Genomic DNA, 23,686 nt, shown 5'->3' with positions numbered 1-23,686 from the left:
CCGTGGTCGCTAACTATGGGCCTTATGAGGAAGCTCACTGTTGCTCAGCGGAGTTTCCCTGCGAGATCGAATCAGAAATGAGGAGATCCGTAGGAGAACCAAAGTCCGACTATACAATAGCCCAAATGATTGCGAAACTGAAGTGGCAGTGGGCAGGGCATATAGCTCGGCGAACAGATGGCCGTTGGGGCAGTAAGGTCCTCGAATGGCGACCACGTACCGGAAGACGTAGAGTTGGTAGGCCCCCCATAAGATGGACCGACGATCTGGTCAAGATCGTCGGAGTAGGATGGATGAGGGCAGCGCAGGACCGATCGTCATGGCGATATTTCGGCGAGGCCTTTGTCCAGCAGTGGACGTCTTCCGGCTGAAATGATGAATGCATCAATCTTTAGAGCTTGAATTAATTGTTTGTGTAAGGATGCTTCATGAACCTGGCACCTCACGAGTTGAGCGTGGACAAGCCATCGATCCCTTCGCATATATTTGAGGGAATGAGACGACCCGGCACACGCCGCAAGTAATGCCATTTTAGTGAGTATGACAAACCATGTTATAGCATAGTCGGTGCCTGCCCACTTGGGTTGTCTGATTCAAGACGAAGCAATCCCGCTCAAAGTCAAGCGTGTCGTATGTAGGACCCCGTGTAAGTAGAACATTTTCACTACTAGCTTTGATTCACGCAGTAATAGCGCTTGTGTAGGAATGTCAACATCGCATCTGCGATCTTGGATCAATTTATTTATTTGAAACTTTGCAAACTTCAATTTGCAAACATGAATATTTAATACATTTTATAAAAAAGTTATAAACCTGTTATAAGTACTTGTTTTATTACTGCACATACATAGACTACGTATCTTAGTCGTCCACCGCACCGTGTTTCCACTTATTTTTTCAATGATGTTTTACTTATTTTGACAAAACCTTGATTCGCATCAACATGGTTAAGTGTGGCTAGGTAATTTACTGCACTTTATCTTATATATAAAAATTCTCGTGTCAAAATGTTAGTTACCTTACTGATTTTTACCAAAGTTTATATGCATATTCAGTAGTCCTGAGAATCGTCTACTATCTATTTTTCATACCCCTAAGTGATAAGGGTTGTTCACCCTTAACTTTTTATTTTTCAAGAGGACCCATATTTCGGACACAATATATCGAAATCCACTCCTGACCCAAGGAGGCCAAAAGGTGTGTCTCCACATAGTGTGAAGATTCTCGTGAAGAGCTTACTATAAAAAATGAACCTAAGAATCTACTTTGTTAACCCACAAAGGTTAAAATACACAATATATAAACAGGTCAACACAATAAAAAGCAAAATAATAATTGTTCATCTAATATTTAATTAAAACTTAATAATCCTACATTATTAATAATTAATAAGTCTCCTGTATTAGAAAACTTTGCACTGATTTATTATATCTTTCCGGCAATATATCTTTCAATTCCTTCCTAGTTAACCAATTGTAGTTCGTGGCCTTTTCCAAAACACCGCCATCATAATTGGCATAATAGAAGAATACCTGAAATACAAAGTCAATTAATTATAAGATAATTTTCCGTTCTCGCACTACTTTCAGAGTACAGTACTTTAAGGGCTATATTTCAATGGGAAACTATGGCGGCGCAACCAGTCGACGCTACCAACCAATTTGGTGGCGCGACCAGCTCGCACGCATCACAGAATGTCACTGGTCACGCCGCCACGCTGGTCGCTCCACTAGTTGTTACTATACAGCTGTATGGTGTACACTCACTCGGCCGCCAGTGGCGCTCCCACCTTATTGCATGCAACACGTGTGCACTGTTGAGTTTTTTTTAAATTGCGTTTGTTAAATTTAGGATAATTCCTCATCAGATTATTCCGATAGAGATTTAAAAATGAAACGCGTTAGTCTTAATAAAGGTGAACGCACCACTGTTTCCATTTTTCTCTGAAACTTTCTTTTCCTTACTTTACCTCCCCCGTCCTTGTCACAGCTGGTCACGTTTGAGAAAGAGACAAATACTTGGATATAAAATATTATTTTTTGTAAAAAATATGATGCCCCTTGTCACACTAAATATCACGCCATAATTAGTGTTTCCATTTAATTGACGTATACATACCAGTGGGAGGCTCCTTTCCATAGGATGCCGGCTAGATTATAGGTACTACAACGGCGCCTCTCGCCGGCTAGTGAAATTACTGGGCAAATGAGACTTGACATCTTACATCTCAAGGTGACATGCGAAATATTAGTGCCGCCCAGAATTTTTGTGTTTTTCAAGAATCCTGAGCGGCACTGCATTGTAATGCGCAGGGCGTATCAATTACTATCAGCTGAACGTCCTGCTCCCCTCCTCTCTTATTTTCATAAAAAAAAACTGTATAGATATGTTTTCTGATACTTTTCGAAGCCTAGTTTTAGACACAGTCCCAGGCCCAAGGGTGTCGTAAGAGGCAACTGCGGGCTTAATGAAAGTGGGAAAGTCACGCTAACGTCTTTTGACGTCAGCACAATCGGGCCAGACTCGTCCGGATTACTTACCATACTCGCACAGAATACCGGCGTGAAGTAGCGGCCTAGTGCCGCTATGTTTCGCATAGGTTAGTGTCGAGGACCGGACTCTTCGCCTTTCGCCTCCAACTCGACTCTTGACGACAACGAAAAAACACCGCCGACCATCCCGCGGTGTCAGAGCTCTATGCCTGAAGTACAGTTCAGACAGAAAACTGTCAGGCGAGCTCTGTTTTCGTTGGACGTCAGGAAGTCGAGCGGGCCAGATGGCATTTCTCCAATCGTGCTTAGAACGTGTGCCCCTGAGTTGACGTCGGTGCTAACGCGTTTGTTCCGGCACTTTTATTCCAAAGGCGTAGTCCCTGACTTATGGAAGTCAGTCCTTGTCCATCCGATCCAAAAAAAGGAGACAGTTTGGATCCGGCAAACTTCAGGCCTATTGCCATTACCTCCCTGCTCTCCAAAATCATGGAGAGAATAATAGCTTTTAGTATGTCCAGAGGGGGTCTCTGGGTCACCAGTTGATCAACGACCGACAGTACGGCTTTCGCCATGGACGGTCGGCAGGTGATCTTCTGGTATACCTAACACATAGATGGGCGGCGGCTACTGAAAGCAAGGGGGAAGGCCTGGCAGTTAGTCTGGATATAGCGAAGGCCTTTGATCGTGTATGGCACAAGGAGCTCCTCTCAAAACTTCCATATTTGGGCTTCCCGAGAGCTTATGCAAGTGGACCTCCAGCTTCCTCACTGGGCGTAGCGTACAAGTCGTTGTCGACGGTTTTTGCTCGAATCCTAAGCCCGTGAACGCTGGAGTGCCCCAAGGCTGTGTGCTATCTCCCACGCTGTTTCTTCTGCATATCAATGATATGTTGGACACCTCCAACATACATTGCTATGCAGACGACAGCACTGGTGATGCCGTATACACGGGCCATGCAAATCTCTCTCGGGAAAACGTCGACCAGTGCCGAGAGAAACTTGTGTCTTCTGTCGAGTCCTCTCTCGAGAAGGTCGCGGAATGGGGTAAATTGAACCTTGTCCAATTGAACCCCCAGAAGACTCAAGTTTGCGCGTTTACCACTAACCCCATTTGTCGTATCACCGCTCTTCGATAACATTTCCCTTAAAGCCTCGCCTAGTATCGGATACGGGTCTCGCAATCTCGAGCGAAGGGGAGGGCAAAGCCAAATTGGCTTCGAAGAAGCTGGGCGTCATCAATAGAGCACGGCAATACTTCAAGCCGGTCCACATATTAGCGCTCTACAAAGCGCAGGTCCGGCCACACATAGAGTATTGCTGTCATCTCTGGTCTGGCTCACCCTAGTATCAGCTCGATCCATTTGCAACGCAGAGCAGCTCGAATCGTCGGGGACCCAGTGCTCTGTGAACAGCTGGATCACTTGGCGTTGCGTAGAAACGTCGCTTCATTATGTGTCTTCTACCACATTTATCACGGGGAGTATTCCGAATAGCTGTTTAACCTGATTCCTGCTGCCGAATTCCACCTTCGCACGACACGCCACAAGTTAGGATATCATCCCCACCATCTGGATGTGTGGCGGTCCTCCACAGTGCGGTTTTCAAGGAGCTGTCTTCCACGTACTACAAAGCTGTGGAATGAGCTTCCTTGTGCGGTGTTTCCGGGACGATACGACATGGGTACCTTCAAAAAAAGCGAGTACACCTTCCTTAAAGGCCGGCAACGCTCTTGTGATTCCTCTGGTGTTGCAAGAGAATGTGAGCGGCGGTGATCACTTAACACAAGGTTACCCGTACGCTCGTTTGTCCTCCTATTCCATAATAAAAAAGGCACTCTGCGCCAGTTAGAGATTTAGCTTATCTTTACGTGCTTCATTTTTATGTATTTTGAAATTTGTATCAGTTATGGCTTATTGTATGTTATACTTATAATATTTAGGATATAATTTTTTTAAATTTATGTATATATTTTTTATTAGTTAACACTATTACATGTATTTGGCTAAGTCGTGATATTAACATAAAATAACCTATTGTATTATATATATAATTCTACATTTATTTAAGTTAAATATCACGTCATCATTAGTGTTTTAATTTAACTGACGTATATGTTAATCATGATTTACTTAAACTGTTGTTATTTTGTAATAGTTATTTCTGCAACTGTTGTGTAAGGGGTATTAAAACACGAATGTGGGTGGACACGCCTCGAGGCGAAGCCGAGTGTTATTATATTATCACATGAATGTTATAATACCTAATTATCAACAGTTGCATACAATACTTTATCAACGCCCATAATATGAATCCTCGATAAGAGATTCTGAAACAGTTAGCTTACTGCTGACATTATAAAAGCCAGTCCTAGTAACCATAATATCATCCAAAGGAGTGTTATAATGAAAACGGATGATATAATGTTGTACTGAATTTCATTACAACACTCGTTTGGATGATGTAATGGTTATTAAGACATTGGGTGTTTTAATGTTAGCAATAAGCTAACTATTTCAGAATATTTAATAGAGGATTTAAAGCATGGGTGTAGATAACGATAAATGCATGTATGTTGTGTGAGAACCAATAAATAATTAATATTGTCATACCTTAGCGCCAACTTTTCCATCAATTTCTGAAGGATATTTATATTTGTAGAATCCACACGGTGCATTAGACAGGAATTTCACTTTTATTTTCGTTCCACATTGCTCAACAAGCACTCTTTCAGCACTCTAGAACATCATAGAAAAAAGTTTAAGAAACTATGTTTCACGAGTCAATTCTAATAAGATTATTACTTTGGTTTAAAAAAAAACATCTTTCTACGCATAGAATACTTTTTTTTATGATGCAGACTTCCTGGTGACAGGATCATCCAGCCACCACAATTAGCGCCCGTATCACGAAGCATGGACCAGCCATATTTTAGTGGGAATGTGTCAAAAATAATGTCTCATCAAATCATTAGGTATGGATTGCACAGTTAGAGTCATATTCATTATTTCAATCTATTCTTGAAGTAAAAGTAGAATAATTGATAATACACCAATGTTTTTCTTTTCTCTTGAAGAGGACAAAAAAGCATACGGGTCACCTTTTTTTTCAAATTCTAATATTTTTATTCAAAATAGGCTGTGACATCACTTACTGATAGTCCAAAACTACCACCCATTCCAAGAAGAATGCCTCAGACCTGAGAAGAATGGCTGCAACAAACGCAGCTGGCTTTTTTTTTATCAAAAAACATGTTTACAAAGTAATTTTGTACAATTAAACTTATTATTTAATAGCCTGAGGGTGGTCGCTCAATTCCCAACCTGTGGTATCATTAAGAAAGTTATTTATGTTATAGTAACCATTACCATATAAACGTTTTTTAACAATTCTTTTGAATATGGTAATACTTTTGAATTGAACATTTTCTGGGATCTTGTTGTAAAAGCGTATACATCGCCCCACAAAAGACTTACTAACTCGACTTAACGGAGTAGTAGGCATTATAAGTTTATGTGTGGTCTTGGTGTTAACGTTATAGTAATGAGAGAAAGAATATATTCTTTGCACAATTAATTGAGAAGCAACAAATCTTTAAATTTTGCTCGCAATGATTCTTTAGGACCTCGGTTATAAATAGCGCGAATAGCCCTCTTCTGCAGTATAAATATTGTATTAATATCTCTCTTTACTCTCTTGTAACACCAAAGGAATCACAAGAGTGTCGACCTTATAGAGCGTCTAATAAACGTACATACGAATTCAAAAATCAAAAACACATTGGTAGGGGGCTCTGTGGTGAGAGTCAACAGTTCAACCTATTGCGCCACTGACGCTTATAAATACTTTGTCAAGAATATTGGGTTAAAAAATCAGGGGATGAAGTTGGTATAAAGTTATAACTGAGAAAAAACCAAGAATATGCAAAATTTCGAAAGTCAAGCAGCCTTGCAAATAAACGCGGGAAACATTAAATGTCTATTATACTGGAAAACTTTATAAGTTATTTAGTGCAAGTCAGGATGAAGTACAAAAGTTACAATAGCACTCCAATGAGTATAACAATATTCATTAATAATAAATTTAGAAACATTAATCCCAACTATCTTTATCATTCAAATAATCTGTCACATTACAATAGGCTTTAGATGTTAATTTATTTTTTACGATACACTTAAATTTTTAATTGATAATATTTTAATATCATTTGGGAGATTATAATATAAAACAGTGCACTTTAAAATTTTAGCAATTTTATTTTTTAATTATATTTTTGGTATAATAACTTTCCTCCTCCTCACATCGTATTCCTGATTGCTGAGGGTGGTGATTTCTCTGAGGATTCAACTTTTTGGCAATAGTTCGCCATCTGTGTCCGTCTTTGGCTACATGCAGTGCGTCATGAAGTCCGGTATCCAGAGATGTGCGGATTTGTTCAGACCATCTTATAGGAATTCGACCTCTGGGGCTTCGTCCGTCTAACTTCCCAGTAACCATCAGTTGTTCGAGGTTGTGGCCATCTTTTCAATGTGGTGATATGTCCAAAAAACTCTAAGATTCTACAGAGTCAGATGGATGAGTATGGTTTTTACACCTAAAGTATGAAGGATGGTGTACGAGTGAAACATCGCACATCACGTTGCGCCCTGTCAGCAGTTGCGCTGGCGCGTGCCGTGTTTCCACACTTTCCCCCAGTTCACGTTCGAGCATCAATCGGTTCGCGTGTTCTCACAACCATTTACCATTATAACCATTTAGACTAAGTTCAATAAACTTATTGTTCTTAAGTCTAGTTAATTTATGAAACAAACATAAATTAATCTGTACGGCAACCAGAACACCGTACATCTTGGTCCTTCGAGCCGGATTGGTTGGTGCAGAATTCTGTCCAAAGAAATTTGGAGCATCTTCCTCCCGCACTACATCTCAAAGCATCAGTTACGTAATTTCGAAAGTTCCATAATAACTTATACCAAGTTTATTTGTAAGGCTGATAGAGTATTGTTCTAATGCACTTGATATGGGATTCCATGTGCACACCTGATAGTTTGGTCTCCTTTGAGGTAGTGGGGACAACAAGGCACATCCCTAGAGTTTACAACTGCACTGGGAAGATATACAAACTGACAGTAGATTCTTCTCCCAGAAGAAATTTCAAGCTTGTAAGTAAACAAGTCAACAAATTACCTGTCTTAATGTTTCACCTTCTCTCCATAGACCTTGAGGTAATAGGCTTTTAATATCAGTCCCTAATTTCTGCTCAGTGACTAGAACTAGATGTCTCTGTAAACATCTATCGTGAGTGCTTTTGTCCCCACTTCTGTCAGCCTCTGAAAAATGCAAAACGAAAAATTTAACCGAAACCATTTTATTATATTTATTATTAGAACAAATACTGCTCAATTTTAAAAAGATATTGGTTTGTATCAAGAGAATCACAACTAATCGGAAGAACACAATATTCTTTAAAAAAATTGCACTGATTGAGTGAATGATAGAGCTGCACTGAAAAGACTACGTTCGACCCTATCCATAAGGTCAAAACTAGCTTAACGCTTATAGAGCTAATACCGAAAGTCTTTTTTATTTATTTATACGGGACATCAACATCATGATATATTTACCAGTGGGAGGCTCCTGTGCACCGTTTTTGCCGTGAAGCAGTAATGTGTAAGCATTACTGTGTCTCGGTCTGAAGGGTGCCGTAGCTAGTGCAATTACTGGGCAAATGACACTTGATATCTTATGTCTCAAGTTGACGAGCGCATTTGTAATGCCGTTCAGATTTTTTGGGTTTTTGAATAATCTTGACCGGCAATGCATTGTAATGGGCAAGGTGTATCAATTACCATCAGCTGAACATCCTGCTCGTCACGCCACTTATTTTCATCAACTAACATAATTTAATTTTTTTATTAAGTTTATAACTACAGTTTCCCAGATTACATTTACATTTTAAAACACCTGAACACTTAAATGAACTTAAAGCAAATGTTGTGCCTCTATTCCTGTCGTCCTTTCCTTGCTCGGTAGCAAAAGGAAGAATGTCATGTTGAATCTTGCTCCAGTCTATGTACAGTGTTATTCTAGGGCACAAAATATTACTACTTACTAGTCCTAAAATTCACAAATAATAATAATATTGACACACTTTTTACACAAATTATCTTGCCCCAAGTTGAGCATATATAGCCTGTGTTATGGGTTACAAGACAATGATATATTTAATACAATATACTTACTTAAACATACATAAATTCATATAAACATACATAAATACATTTAAACATCCATGACTCGGAAACAAACATCCATATTCATCATATAAATGCTAAATACCAGTGCTCTAACCAACTGAGCTAACCGTTCGAGTAACGCCTCTTTATAAAATCTTGTTTGCTTTGCTCAACTCTCAGGTTGTGGCTTCATCTACAGGATCTACTTTACATTTGATAATCTGCTCAACCCCAATATTTGCACATTAGGAAATTGACTTGAGATGTCGCTCTTGTAAATCTAAACAATATGTTATGTTAAAAAAAAACAACGGAGCACGGAATGCCGGAGGTCGTTGGTTCGAGTCCCGCATCATTCATAAAATTTTGTTTTTCAAATTTTATTTGTGTATTAATCCTAGAAGTGAGGGTTATCACTTTAAAAAACATAACATATTGTTTAGTCCTAAAATTGAGTAGGTTTTTTGATTTTAGGTAGGTGATTTGTTGCTGTATTTTTTATAAAGTAAGTATTTTTGTAATTTAATTAATTAAATAATTTAATTTATTTTTTATTAAGTAAATAATAATTGGAGAGGGCTATGCTCGGAGATTCCCTGCAATATTGAGTCAAAAATGAGGAGAACCAAAGCACTGACATAGCCCTAATGATGATTGCGAAACTGAAATTCACTTGAAATACGAGAGGAATAATCGGAGTGTTTCCTGACTTTTAGAAAAGTTTACGCACTTTTTTGAAGGTACCCATGTTGTATTCTACTGGAAATACTGCACAAATAAGCTCATTAATCATCGAACATTGAAGATCTAAGTCAATAATGAGTTTGATTTCAATTCGGATGATGATTCAACCCCATCCACAGATTATACAGACAGAGACTACAATTTATAGTTTATTTTAAAAATTTAAAAACCTTGATTGCTTTTCGTGAAAAAGTATGTGTTAAGCTACATAATATATTCACTTCTAACTTGTTTGAAATGATCTCTGGCTATTAAAAATTAATCCATTTCATACATGTTCTGTGAGAGTGATATTGCATTTATAGTATGTATTGGTTCCATTTGTGTCAACCAAACTCCTATGTATCTTTTTTTGTAAGGCCTGCTTTTAAATTATACAAACACACTTGAAAAACCCAAAAGTACTGTTCACTGTGTGTAAAAACCAGTGATGCAACCACAGTTTTCCCTGATTTCCATTGTTGATGTTGCCAGTACAGATATTAAGTACATATATATGTCCTCTTGTCTTTCATAAAAAAACTTATAATTTGTTAGTCTTCTAATTCGCCCTAATATTATTTATAAAAAATTATAATTAATCAATATTTCTCTGTTATTGTATTTCAATTATTTAAAATCCAATAACCTGTCTCAATGCTCGCAAATTGAAATTTAGCGAGTTCTTCATTTGCTGCATCTTCAAAATCCTGAGCTGTGACTTTACTCACAGCTTCTGCGTCCACATCAACACCCTCTTTTTTCAATAGCTCTGCCTGCCTTCTGCAAAACAAGAGATTGTTAAAGTAAGAGGTATAATAACATGTAGATGAATGTTCAGACTACACACATATAATAGGCAATTTGTATTAGTGGGGTACATAGGACCAGACACTCTATGGATATGATACTAAGGATAGAGAAGAAGATGAAAGTGTAAAGGGCTTGCAAAGTTTACAATGACATCAAAGAAGCAGACTGGTAACCACAGTTTAAAAGAAAGCATGTATTACTGCCCAGATTGTATAGTACAATTTATGTTATTACTCAAAATACCACATAAGAGCATTTTAATTTTCATGAAAACAGTATGGATGTATTATTTATATAATAAAAAAAATCACTGAATACACATTATAAAATTAGACAGAGTATTTAGTACAATACTTATCTGAAACATATTGTATTTATATAAATATAGTTTGTGCATCCTGGTACTTACAGATCATTTTCTTGTCTCAATTCGTGATCAGATTTCAAACTGTTTTCAAACTCTCTAGCCGATAAATAATCTTTAAATTTTTTCTGGATTTCATTTAACGGGGGTGTTACGACTGGGAGTCTTTCAACACAGATACCAGTCACGATATTCCACGATGACTGAGCTAAAAAAAAAATTTAATAAAATAGAGATCAAAGCACCAATACTATTTTTTGGTTATAAAAATATACCTCTCGACGAAATATTCAAACACTTATACATTCCATCATAAAATACTTTTCGGATAAACATAACTTAAGAAATATGTTATTGAAGAATTATTAATTAAAAATATTATTAAAAATCACTGCGTTCTAATGATTTAATAAACTGAGTCTTTAAATTATCTTTGATGTAAACAAGTATTTTTTTTTTTTTTGTAGTTTTATGAACTGGTGTGTAAGATCTTTAGGTCAGGTGCTTTTTATTTCACAGCTGATCACTTTATTCACTCCACTATTTTATTTTGTTTAATTGTGTTTTTAATACATTTATAGACAAAAGACATACATGGTACATAACTTCTTTTGTCTTTTAATAACTGATCAGCAGTCGAAAATAAAGTGTTCCAAAGTTCCTTCGTTTCAGTTACAATGTGGGCAAATGTTATTTAGCTGAAAATGAGGATGAGGATTAGTGTGAAATGTCTGTTGTTCACGAAATTTAGAATTAAAAGTTATGTTTAATATTAATATTCACTATTTTAATATAATCAGTTCCAAAGTATATGGTTATAAAAGTTATAAGAATATAATTAGTATTGGTTTATTTAATTATATGCTGACCGTGCACGTACTCACACACGCAAATGCAAAAAGTTTCCTAAGTAATTTACCTGTTTAACCTCTATGTGACAGCACACATAGGAAGGCTACTTGTATATGCTCAAGATATTATAATTATATGTTATTATTTCTTTATAAAAAAAAGAGGATATAGGTAGAGTACCCCAAGGCTCGGTTCTGGGACCGGTGCTATACAATATTTTCACCTGTGATGTTTGGGAGCCGATGATTTTACAGTTGCAACATACGCGGACGATATAGCATTTCTGTACGTGGATAAAGATCCTAGGATTGCAAGTAATAAACTGCAGCGTCAGTCAGATGAAACCTACAATTGGCTCTGCAAATGGCGACTACGTGCCAGCGCTGCCAAGTCTCAACTTATAACCTTTGCTCTGAGAAGGGGTAACTGCACGTGAAATAAGCTTGGCAACTCTATCCTACTCCTATTGTCAGTCGATGACAGAAATATTTGGTTGATTTTGTGGAATTATATTCTAGCTTTAAGATTTTGTTCTATGTATGCGTATTAAAATGAATTTGATTTATATCGTTACTTTACGGATAAAATATCCTTCAACACTTCACATATGGCAAACTTCTGGTATAATTTCTGATATTATTTGTGGTGAAACTTTGAACAAATAATGAATTTGCTTCCATAGTCGCCTTCTGTTGCTAAGTATATCAGTGTTATAGCAAGGCGTATCCGGGCAGAAATGGCTTTTCGCTACTGGGTGTCTTGTTTCGAAATTCGACTAAGCAAATATTCAAAATCATTTAATGACATCCGGGAAAACTTTTTGAATTAATCTGAAGGTTCTGCTACTAGTTCGTTCAAAAGCTTCTCCATAGTTGCACTGTAACAAAAGACAAAGTTATCGAGCATCTATAAGTTCATTTTATTTTAATCTATTGGTAAAAGTTCCACTGTTTAAATCAGGTTGTACCAGTGACTCTACTAATTATAGACCAATATCTGTACTTACCCACTTTTAGTAAAATTTTTGATAAGTTAATTTTAAATCAATTGCTTCGTCATTTTTTCCATAATAATTTATTGCACTCCAAACAGTTTGGTTTCACCCACGGTCGTTCAACTACCGATGCTGGTATTGACTTGATACATAATATATTTGAAGCCTGGGAGGAGTCTCATGATGCACTTGGCGTCTTTTGTGACTTATCCAAGACGTTCGATTGTGTTGAACACGAAACATTAGTTAGAAAACTTCACCATTACAGTATTAAAAATAAAGCATTGGACTTAATGACATCCTATTTAAATTGTAGAATACAAAAGGTGGATATCAATGGAAAGAGGTCCTCTGGATCAACAGTTAAAATGGGGGTTCCACATGGCTCTATTTTAGGACCTTTTCTAATCCTTATTTATATAAATGATCTCCCTTATATTGCAAAGGATAAATATCAAATTGTGTTGTTTGCTGATGATACATCACTCATAAAATACGCCGTAAGTACATATATTTTTTTTTGGTATTTATATGAACTAGCTATTGCAAATAGTCCCGGGTCTCGCCACGCAATTTTTTTTAGACCAAGTTTGTATGGAATCTGCCTGATGTCCCCGTTTCGCCCAACTAGTAGGTACTTAGTATATTCTAACCTCTACAAGAAAGTAACTTGGTATGGTACTGACCTGGTTCTGTTTTGGTGTATGGTGGTAATCCACCATCTCCGTTTCCTGTGCTTCTTTTGAATTGTTCGTTTTTTCTTTAAGGCGTATATAAATATACAACTGTATAAATGTATGTAATGTAAATATGTATAAATATAAAACTATAAATTGCCAAAGAGCAGCGTAGTAAGACAGATGCTGTAGTGATTTCACTGTCCATACCTACTACAAATAAACTTTAATTGAGAAAATTAAGACGTGCGTACGCGTCAAGAGTGCGAACTATATTGAGCCCGGCGCGAACCCTGCAATGTGGACTGTTGACGGTCGCGGCGCACATCGCACCGCACTTCGCTGCGTGATGCGCGCTGTGATTCACGTGCGAGTGCGGATAGGCCTTCTCAAAAGTAGGTACTGCTTTCGCGTGATGCGTAGAATAGATACCAACTGAGTGGCAGAAAATTAACGTGTGTTTTTCCTATAAGTTGGCATTGCTCCAAATTTTATTTACTATCGGTAGAAATATTGCTTATTGCTGAAAAAATTTTGAAGGCTTTTGTGTCGTCGTAGTTTTTTTGGAAATAATAAAACTTAATTCAGACTGTGTTAAAAAAAATTTTAGTTTTGTACACACGCACTCTGCTGGTAAATTTCAAAACTAATTCATGTTCCAATTAAGCATCAGCACAATTCGGCATTGTGCGGCACTGAGTCGCATTATGCTCTGTAATTGGAAAACTATCAAGCTAAGCATTTATTTTAATATTATAAGCATTTATTTTCGGGTTTATTTATGTAGATGCTGTTATGTGACAATTAAACTCGATTCCTCGGCAATCGTCATTGTTAAAGTGGCTATTGATAATCGACCCCCGATTTCGGAAGGAACCCCGTGCTTAGCCCGCTTAGTGTTATAGCGTTATTATTCTAAGTTAGCCCGTATGCCATTTGTCACTGTCATTCGTTATCGTTCAGACTTCTGTGATTTGTTAACTTCAACTCCATAATCAAGTCAATACTTATTACTTAGCCTATGTAGGTACCTACCTAGGTAGTACCTACCTACCTAGTTTCAATAGTTTGGCCAGTTGATGTGCAGTTTTTACTTTTTATTTGTAGAATATGACGTGTAGAATAGCCCGGCTGAAGTCTGCTGTCTGAAGCTCGTTAGAGTAAATAAGATATTTTCTGGTCTGAACTTCTGAGTTCTGAAGTCAAGTGACAACTCATTTATTTTAATATTATTGCTCTGAAATCTGAATTCTGAAGACAAGTGCAAAGAGAATTTAAACACTACGTTCAGAGTTCAGACAAGTGATTAGTGAAAACGGAAGGCGGAATTATTGTGGATTTAGAGTAAATATTTTTCTCTTTTTGATTTGTGAAATGTAAATATTGAATACAGTTTATGTCATGAAATATTATAATAATCTATATTTGTAGTTTTGTGAAATATATTAGAAGTTAGAATTCTGTGTTGTAAAATCGCCAAAAAACTAGATTTTTTTTATTTTTATTTCCGGCAATTTACCTAAAAATGTACGTGAATCATGAGTAAAGGTATTCGAAACGAGACCCTCACTGTCTAGATTTTATTTACGTTGTTGAGGATCTCCAACAAGACTGAGTTTGTATGTAAATAACACGTAAATAATAATTTAAACATATTTAAATTCAATTTCAGAACAAAAATGGAAGCAACAGGAGACACCACATATGATGTGACGTTAGATGTACCACCAAAATATGGGCTTAAATTAGCTCTCAATCATGAATTTCCGCTTCAAAGCAAACAAATAATTAAACCAAGGCCTAAGCAAATATTTGACTTGATGCCTTTGTCGGCAAGGTATGATATATATAATAATATAATAATAATAGATAAATATTGTTTAATATATCTGGCAAGAATAAATTTCCATTATTTGTAATTGTATTAATGTACATTGAGTACTTTGATTATAAATAATGTGTTATTAATATTTCAGGTACCTAAAATATTACATAGGTCAAAAAATTAATAAAAAGCGACCAATTATGGATTATATAAACTTAATATCTGCACAAAGAATGTATGGTATGTTAAAATTATCCTAAAATTTTAGTATAATTCCATTTATGTTATGACAATCATAAGACTAAAATATTATTATACAAATGATTTAAGTTTTCTTTAGTGTTAATTCCGCCAATATTTGTTTTTATTAACAATTAGACATGTGTTTCCCCTCTACGCAAGGCATCCTCAAGACATGTTGAGACTGAATATTCAGTCTTGTGCCAGATTTTGGCGAGATAACACGTCCTGAGGATGCCTCGTGTAGAGGCGAAACACATGTTGAATTGTTTTAAAAAGAAATATTGGCGGAATTAACACTAAAGAAAACTTAAATCATTTGTATAATTATGTATTTCCGCAAAGTAACACCTAATTCAATAAATTTTCTAAAATATTATTTTATTTGTAATAGTAAATTTATAATAATTATCACAGTATTTGGATTTTCAATGTAACTGTTCATGTAATGTTTGAACATGAATAGCTTACAATTCTGTTTACTTAGAAAAAACTCAGTGTCATCAATCAACCCAAAATCAATCAATTTTAATCTTATCTAATCAAGACCTTTCCATGTAAAGCATGCTATACTCTCCAAAACTCATAATCAAGCAGAATAAGATTGGAACTAGAGCCATTTTTTCAGCTCTGATGACATCAGAAACTTTTAAAGTTGAAGTCTAATAAACTTTATTCAATTAGGCTTAAAGTAAGTGTTTTTCAATCATCACTATAAACATTTCTTTTAAATTACTGAATCTACCATTTGTTCAGAAAAAGTTGAGCTCATGAGAAGAACATACAAGAAACTCTACAGCCACTCTTTTCAATCAATAGAGTATTTTACAATAAGAAAGAATAAACTGAATAGAAAACTGATGTTGTTAAAAGGCTTAAACACCTCAAGAATTGTATCTTTTCATTAAAATATGGCTTATTCATTCCGTTATAGTTTACACCACACCTTACCACCACTGAAATTGGGTAATGCCCAAATTTTTCCCTGCCTGTTAATTCAGAATCTTCTATAGATCTTTGAGCATATAATTGCTTGAAGTATTGCCATGGTCTATTCTGTATTTCGAAGCCAATTTGGCTTTGCCCTACAGATGACCACGGAATTTCCAATCACTCGAAATTTTGAGACCCAGTATTCCAATACTGGTGAGGCTTTAAGGGAAGTGTTGTTGAAGAGAGGTGATATGACAAATGGCTTTTGGGATTGTAAACATTTTCTTCAATTGGGCAAGGGTTCATGTGATGGAATGTAGTGAGGTAACGGCCTACGGACATTCGCAACACCAGAGCTCAATAGATGTGTTGCTGGACCTTAAGGTGTTGTATGCTCTAAGCTTAAAGTTGCCTAAATCATATCGAATACTATCGATTGATTTGATACAGTGGCTGTGTAAGGCAAGAAGTTTCTCACAAAACACTTGGTTGTAGAATGTCAATATGAAGTCTGATGATTTAATTAATTTTGATTTAAAACACAAGTTAGATCTTATCATGGGTATCAGAGTTTCAATTCAACACTGTATTTTATTTAAGATAAGTTAATTTTTAAGACGTAGTATTATATTAAAGTGTTGTGAACCTGTTTTTGTGAAATAAAGTTTATTATTTATTATTATTAATTCAACTGTAGTACTAAGTAGAAGATGTAAAATACGTGAGAATACTCTAAGTCTATGGTTTTAGTGGTTATAGATATTCATTTTTTGAAATAATTTGTTTGTTATTGACCCACCAACATATTTTGTATCATTCTATTCACAATCATTCACACGACACACCACAAGTTAGGATATCATCCCCACCATCTGGATGTGTGGCGGTCCTCCACAGTGCGGTTTTCAAGGAGCTTTCTTCCTCGAATTACGAAGCTGTGGAATGAGCTTCCTTGTGCGGTATTTCCGGGACGATACGACATGGGTACCTTCAAAAAAAGCGCGTACATCTTTCTTAAAGGCCGGCAACACTCTTGTGATTCCTCTGGTGATGCAAGAGAATGTGAGCGGCGGTGATCACTTTACAACAGGTGCTACATATGCTCGTTTGTCCTCCTATTCCATAAAAAAAAAAATCAAAAGCTTTAGTAAAATCATACAGTGAAACTATTAATACCAGGTAACATTATTTAGTAATAGTAATTTATTTGGTACACATTTACCTGCTAGACGGGATTTGATCGGTACTTATCGGTAAGAGTATTGTATTAATCTTGTCTTATAATTTAGTATAGTCACAGAGATCCAGCAGACCTATTGGCATGAAATGTACAGTTATTTTAAACAGTATAATTAATATTTTCTCTTTCTTTCACATAAGGTTGTCCAATCGGTGGTATTGGTGGTGGCACAATTGGAAGGGGGTTCAAAGGCGAATTTTGTAGGTTTCAATTGAATCCCGGCCTGTATGAATATGTTACCGTGCCAGAATGTCAGTTCATTGTCAATATAAGAAATGAAAATAATGACACTATTTTCCAATCAGTTTTATCTACATATAAGTAAGTATGTTGAAATAATAAAATATTAAATAATATGTGTGTCATACTGAAAGTTTCTTGACTCACTATTTGTAATATAATTATTTGTTCATTATAATATATAGACGATCTATATCCAAGTGGTTAGCGATCCTACCTAATAAGCTAGAGGTCCCGGGTTTGAATCCCGGTAGGTGCAAGCATTTATATGATGAATATGCATGTTTGTTTCCGAGTCATGGATGTTTAAATGTATTTATGTATGTTTATATGAATTTATGTATGTATAAGTAAGTATATTCTATTAAATATATAATTGTCTTGTGATCCATAACACAGGCTATAGATGCTTAACTTGGGGCAAGATAATTTGTGTAAAAAGTGTGTCAATATTATTATTATATAATAACAAGAGTTTTATAATCACGGACAGTAGAAATTTGTGTATTTTTATTGGCATTATAAAGTCTCATCCGGTACTTCTTATCCCCTTAAAAGACATGTACACAAGCAATTCCAACATGAATACAATAAAACTACCATACTTAATATAATGCAAAAAAATATGTGCATCAATGGAAACATGAGGAGTAAACAGCAAATACATGGGACTACTAAAAACATCTATTCTAAATATTGATGTACTATAAACATCTACCACCTTATTCATAATGGTCCGCTAACTGAAAACAGCCACTACAGAGTGTTATTTCTCATTCTGACTTAGGTCGATAGAAGAAGACAGACTGAGAATTAGCAATGCTTTAAGTTAGCAGACTATTATGAATAAGGGGGATAGACTTCCAATCGCCTAGTAAAAGGTTGTCAAAGAATGTTCATGCGGCGCATACACATACCAGTAAAGAATTCATTCAAATTCAAACGGCGCCTATTTCTGCCGTGTAGCAGTAATGTGTAAGCATTACCGTGTTTCGGTGTAAAGGGCGCCGTTAGCCGTAGCTAGTGAAATAACTGTGCAAATGACACTTGAAATCTTATGTCTCAAGGTGACGAGCGCAGATCTAGTGCCGCTCAGAATTTTTGGGTTTTTCAATAATCCTAAGCGGCGCTGCATTGTAATGGGCAGGGCGTATCAGCTGAACGTGATGCTCGTCTCGTCTCTTATTCTGATAAACAAAATTAACACCTTATTTCGTGACAGTAATATTCATAGTCTATGTACAAAACTCACATTAACTTTATCACCTTATTTAACAGATAACATTACAATTAACACCTTATTTCGTGGCAGTAATGTTCAAAGTCTATTTTCGATATTGTATAATTCGAACGAAAACTCTGCCTACTATACGTGTAGGCAGAGTTTTGCAGGACAATTTTTGAGCGTGATTGTGAGCCTAGATGTTTATGGTACGTCAATGATGCGAAAACTAAAATAGTAAAGAGTTTTCTATTGACAGAGGTGATCGTGAAGGTTATCCAGTCTCTGCAAAATGACCAGTATGTCTCTTATGGGCTGGAAGTCCTGATCATCTTTTTAAATACGGAACATGGTTCTAGGTGCTATCTTCATCTTCTGAGATAATATCTTTTGCTTTCAGACAGGATTTCTTAGTATTCTTTCCCTTACTGCTTTGACCACCTTTTTCGTACGAACACTATGTGGACGGCAAGATCTTTTTCTTTCACAAACAGAGGAGGTCTCATTGTACCTATTAATAGCCCGCTACACAAACATTTTACTAATACCAAGCGTTTAGAGAGTTTTGAAAATTTCATTTGGCTCCATGCCTACTTTTTGTAATGCAATCACGGCGATTCGGTTCTCTTTATCACCCCACTCCACTTTAATATCGCAAAATATTATACAATGTATTGGCGCCAAAATGAGAAAACTCAATGAACAATCATATAAAAATGACAGATTCCAAATTCAAATGTAATATTTTGTTTAATTATAATTATTGTATTAGTATTTGGCCAGAATAAGTGTACAGCTCTATAGAGAGTTACTTATCTGGTGTCCGTGTGGTTGCGTAATCAATTTGGTGGCGCCATCAGGTCGGACGCGTCATGACTCTGGTGTCTGTATGGTGTCTAGTTTGGTAGCTTACGGACACCACGGTGACGCCACACGGTGGTGTCCCGTTGAAATATAACCCTTATGCGTGCTCAGACTCATCTCTTCATCTCATGTTTTTTACCGACATTTAGAATTTTGTAGCCAGAAAAACGTAAGGAAAATGATAATAATAATATTGACACACTTTTACACAAGGTATCTTGCCCCAAACTAGGCATAGCCTGTACTATGGCTACAAGACAACGATATATTTAATACAATATACATACTTAAACATACATAAATACATATAAACATCCATGACTCGGAAACAAACATCTATATTCATCATATAAATGATTGCACCTACCGGGGTTCGAACCCGGTACCTCTATTTTAGTAGTCAGGATCACTAACCATTGGGCTATATGGGCCGTCAACAATGTAAGTTATATTTGTTTTTAGCAAACCAAAAAAGGCACCATCGTCGTGGGAGTGGAATTTGAATGGTTCCGAGTGTGAATACACAGCACTGTATCCAAGAGCTTGGACAACGTACGATCTATCAAAATACGGCATCAAACTAGTGTGTCGACAGATATCACCAGTAATACCTCATAACTACAAAGTATGTATACAAGGTTACTTTTTTAATATCTAATATATAAAATTCTCGTGTCATGGTGTTAAACTTTGAACTCCTCCGAAACGGCTTGACCGATTCTCATGAAATTTTGAGTGCATATTGGGTAGGTCTGACAATCGGAAAACGTTTATTTTTCATTACCCCTAAATAAGGGTGGTCCACACGTTTTTTTTTTAATTATTATGATTATGAGTCAGCATTAAAAAATACATACAACTTCAAATTTTCACCCATCTACGATCAACAGTTACTTTTGTATCGAGATTTTAATATCGGCAATACAATGTTTGCTGGCTCAGCTAGTATTTACATATATTTCCGATAGAAATACGTAATTGTACCCGTTATTTATTTGATATACACAGGTGTGTGTGTCTTTTCGCGCTTTAGGTATAAAAACATACAACCCGTTTACATTATCTCTGGATCTGATGTCGATGATGTCACAGTGTCGCTTTGTACGGTGTGCAAAAGAAGCATCACTAGGATATTATTTTTAATGAACTAGCTGACCCAGCAAACGTTTTATTGCCATATAAAGTAACAAATTCAATACTTAATTAAAATTTTTGGGGTATAAAAAATAGATGATGACCGATTCTCAGACCTACCAAATGTTATCGTATTGCAATAATTATTATATTCGATTGCCATCTTGCAACCCTGTTGCTGGAATGGAACAGAATAAAAAACTCTATACAAAAATAGGTGTTGACCGTAGACGGGTGAAAATTAGTAGTTGTATACATTTTTTAATGTTGTATCATAAAAAAATAAATAATTTATTTAAAAATTAAAAAAAAATAGCTTGGACTACCCTTAACATTTAGGGGGATGAAAAATAGATGTCGTTCGATTGTCAGACCTACCCAATAAGCACACAAAATTTCATGAGATTTCATCGGTCAAGCCGTTTCGGAGGAGTTTAACTACAAACACCGCGACACGAGAATTTTATTTATTAGATAAACAAGTCCCAGCCACTGTTACACCAGCCATTATCTATAAATTTAAATGTTTTATTAAAAAATGGCTCTGGCGTAAATCCACTACTCCACAGCTGAATACCTACCTAAGTGATCAGACAGCCTGGGACAAGATTATGATAATTTTATAGCAATAACAATGACAGTACAATATTGTACATGTCATTACAAAGAGTACAAAAAAGAATGCTGGGAGAGCCAAGCGCCGCTTCTTCTCTCTCAGAGCGCCATTTGTTTCCGAAGCGGTAGTAGTGTCTAGTAGTATTATAAATGACATCAAAAAGAATTCTAAATTAATCAATTTTGTGTCATTTACTTGACCTACATGAATTAAGTGATTTTAAATTGGTTTGATATTTAAGCATGTTTATCTCAACAAAAATACTATTTTGATAACATTACTCCATGTTGTTAGATATGAGTCAGTGTGGAATTAATTTCCGCAATTGATATAATATACATATATATATATATATATATATATATATATATATATATATATATATATATATATATATATATATATATATATACATATATATATATATATATATATATATATATATATATAATATAGATAATATAGATAATATATATAATTACTAGCTGACCTGACAGACGTTGTTCTGAAGATAATAAAAAAAATACTGTTTTATACGGATCATCAAGAATTATTTCGTAAACAATGCTCCCTGTTGTTATAATGAAATTGTTTCACAGCGGAACTGTCAAACTGTCCATACAAAACAAATATTGAATATAATAATAATTATGGGTCCCAAATCGATATAAAAACTATCCTATCTCTCAAGTTGGACCAAACTGCACTCCATGAAGTAATCCCCATTAAAATCCGTTCATTAGTTAAGGAGTCCATTGAGGACAAACAACGTGTCACGTAATTTATATATATTACAAACTGACTCGACAGACGTTGTTCAGTACATCTATCTATATATATAAAAATAAATTGCTGTTCGTTAGTCTCGCTAAAACTCGAGAACGGCTGCACCGATTTGGCCAATTTAGGTCTTGTATTATTCGTGGAAGTCCAGAGAAGGTTTAAAAGGTGAATAAATATGAAAATGCTTGGAATTAAATAAAAACAACAATTTTGTTTTTCCTTTGATGTGTCCCCCGTCGTTCAGAAATCAAATTGAAAGAATAGTTTAAATTGAATAACTCACTAGAATTTATATTATATTTCTAACTTTCTCAGGAGGTTAAAAATTAACTTAATTTTATATACAACACAACGTCTGTCGGGTCAGCTAGTAAGAAATAAAATACTGTTTTTGATGGACTTGCCAAGAATATTTAATAACCTCAAGAATTATTTCGTAACATATGCTCCCTGTTGTTGTAATGAAATTGTTTCACAGCAGAACTGTCAAACCGTGCGTCAATAAATTCTCTCACAGAAAATATGTCCATACAAAACGAATATTGGAAATAAAAATAATTATGGGTTCCAAATCGAAATAAAAACTATCCCATCTCTCAAGTTGGACCAAACTGCACTCCATGAAGTAATCCCCATTTAAATCCGTTCATTAGTAGGAGTCTATCGCGGACAAACAACGTGTCACGTAATTTATATATATCAGGATTAAGATATTCCCAGGTGTGTGATTTGCAATCTTATATTATGATGTGATATGATAAGTAAAAAACGATTCCACCAAATCATGTATTACTGACGCCGATTTTTAGTTCCGATAATGAAATATCATTAATTATTAGATAAGGTAGTTAAATTATTATATTAAAACTAGCTTGTAAACGTTGTATTGCTATATAAAGTAATAAAGAAATTTTTGGGGTGTAAAAAGTTGATGCAACCGATTCTCGGACCTACCAAATTTATCGTACTACAATTATTGTAAGTATAGATCCATTGTCATCTTGCAACCCTAGAGCGGATTTGTGGATGGAACAGAATAATATAAAAATCACCATACAAAAATAGGGGTTGATTGTGGAGGGTTGAAAATTGAGGGTTCTGTGTATTTTTTAATGCTGTATCATAAATAATAAGATAAAAACAAATAAATACGTCAAAAAAAAATAAAAAAAATTTAGGGGTGGACTACCCTTAACATTTAGGGGGATGAAAAATAGATAGTAGCCGATTCTCAGACCTACTGAATATGCATATAATATTTGGTAAAAATCAGTAAAGCCGTTTCGGAGGAGTAAGGTAACTAACATTGAGACACGAGGATTTTATATATAAGATTAGGAACACCTTTATCACAGCGTTCTTTTTAACATTGACATTAAATGTACAGTCGGATTCATTCACATTAGTTTAAGGATTGGTCTCCGCTGCGCTCCAACTAGATA

The 23,686-nt window shown here is 35.5% G+C and overlaps 2 protein-coding genes across 5 annotated transcripts in view; one reads left to right on the top strand and one right to left on the bottom strand.

Moving 5' to 3' along the window:
* Window positions 1-1,329: 1,329 nt before the first annotated feature.
* LOC126965399 (39S ribosomal protein L46, mitochondrial) lies at window positions 1,330-11,068 on the bottom strand. Its single transcript, XM_050808999.1, has 6 exons — window positions 10,900-11,068; window positions 10,670-10,832; window positions 10,097-10,230; window positions 7,676-7,818; window positions 5,101-5,226; window positions 1,330-1,532 (listed from the first exon to the last, which is right to left on the bottom strand). The coding sequence occupies exons 1-6, from the start codon at window positions 10,958-10,960 to the stop codon at window positions 1,386-1,388; spliced, it is 774 nt and encodes a 257-aa protein (XP_050664956.1). The 5' UTR covers window positions 10,961-11,068; the 3' UTR covers window positions 1,330-1,385.
* Window positions 11,069-12,951: 1,883 nt separating this feature from the next.
* Window positions 12,952-23,686, top strand: part of LOC126965380 (non-lysosomal glucosylceramidase) — a 43,735-nt gene continuing 33,000 nt past the window's right edge. Inside the window, exons 1-5 of one of the 4 annotated variants that reach the window (XM_050808940.1) lie at window positions 12,952-12,970; window positions 14,820-14,984; window positions 15,124-15,212; window positions 17,526-17,706; window positions 20,174-20,336. In XM_050808940.1, coding sequence (XP_050664897.1) covers window positions 14,827-14,984; window positions 15,124-15,212; window positions 17,526-17,706; window positions 20,174-20,336 — 591 coding nt within the window. In that variant the 5' untranslated portion in view covers window positions 12,952-12,970; window positions 14,820-14,826. Of the gene's footprint in view, window positions 12,971-14,254; window positions 14,492-14,513; window positions 14,696-14,819; window positions 14,985-15,123; window positions 15,213-17,525; window positions 17,707-20,173; window positions 20,337-23,686 lie in introns of those variants that run through there. The other 3 variants (XM_050808937.1, XM_050808938.1, XM_050808939.1) reach the window with 3 other exon arrangements.

Source organism: Leptidea sinapis, chromosome 7 (assembly GCF_905404315.1).
Source record: "Leptidea sinapis chromosome 7, ilLepSina1.1, whole genome shotgun sequence".
NCBI classification, from domain to species: domain Eukaryota; kingdom Metazoa; phylum Arthropoda; class Insecta; order Lepidoptera; family Pieridae; genus Leptidea; species Leptidea sinapis.
Note: the sequence above shows the minus strand (reverse complement) of the source record. Positions and strands in the feature narration are given on the sequence as shown.

Excerpts from the sequence above, each read along its gene's own strand:
- LOC126965399 (XM_050808999.1), bottom strand. The coding sequence starts at position 10,960 with ATGTTTATCCGAAAAGTATTTTATGATGGAATGTATAAGTGTTTGAAT. Across the intron at positions 10,231-10,669 it reads TTGAGACAAGAAAATGATCT|AAGGCAGGCAGAGCTATTGA; the intron begins GTAAGTACCAGG and ends CTTGTTTTGCAG. Across the intron at positions 1,533-5,100 it reads ATGGAAAAGTTGGCGCTAAG|GTATTCTTCTATTATGCCAA; the intron begins GTATGACAATAT and ends TTTGTATTTCAG.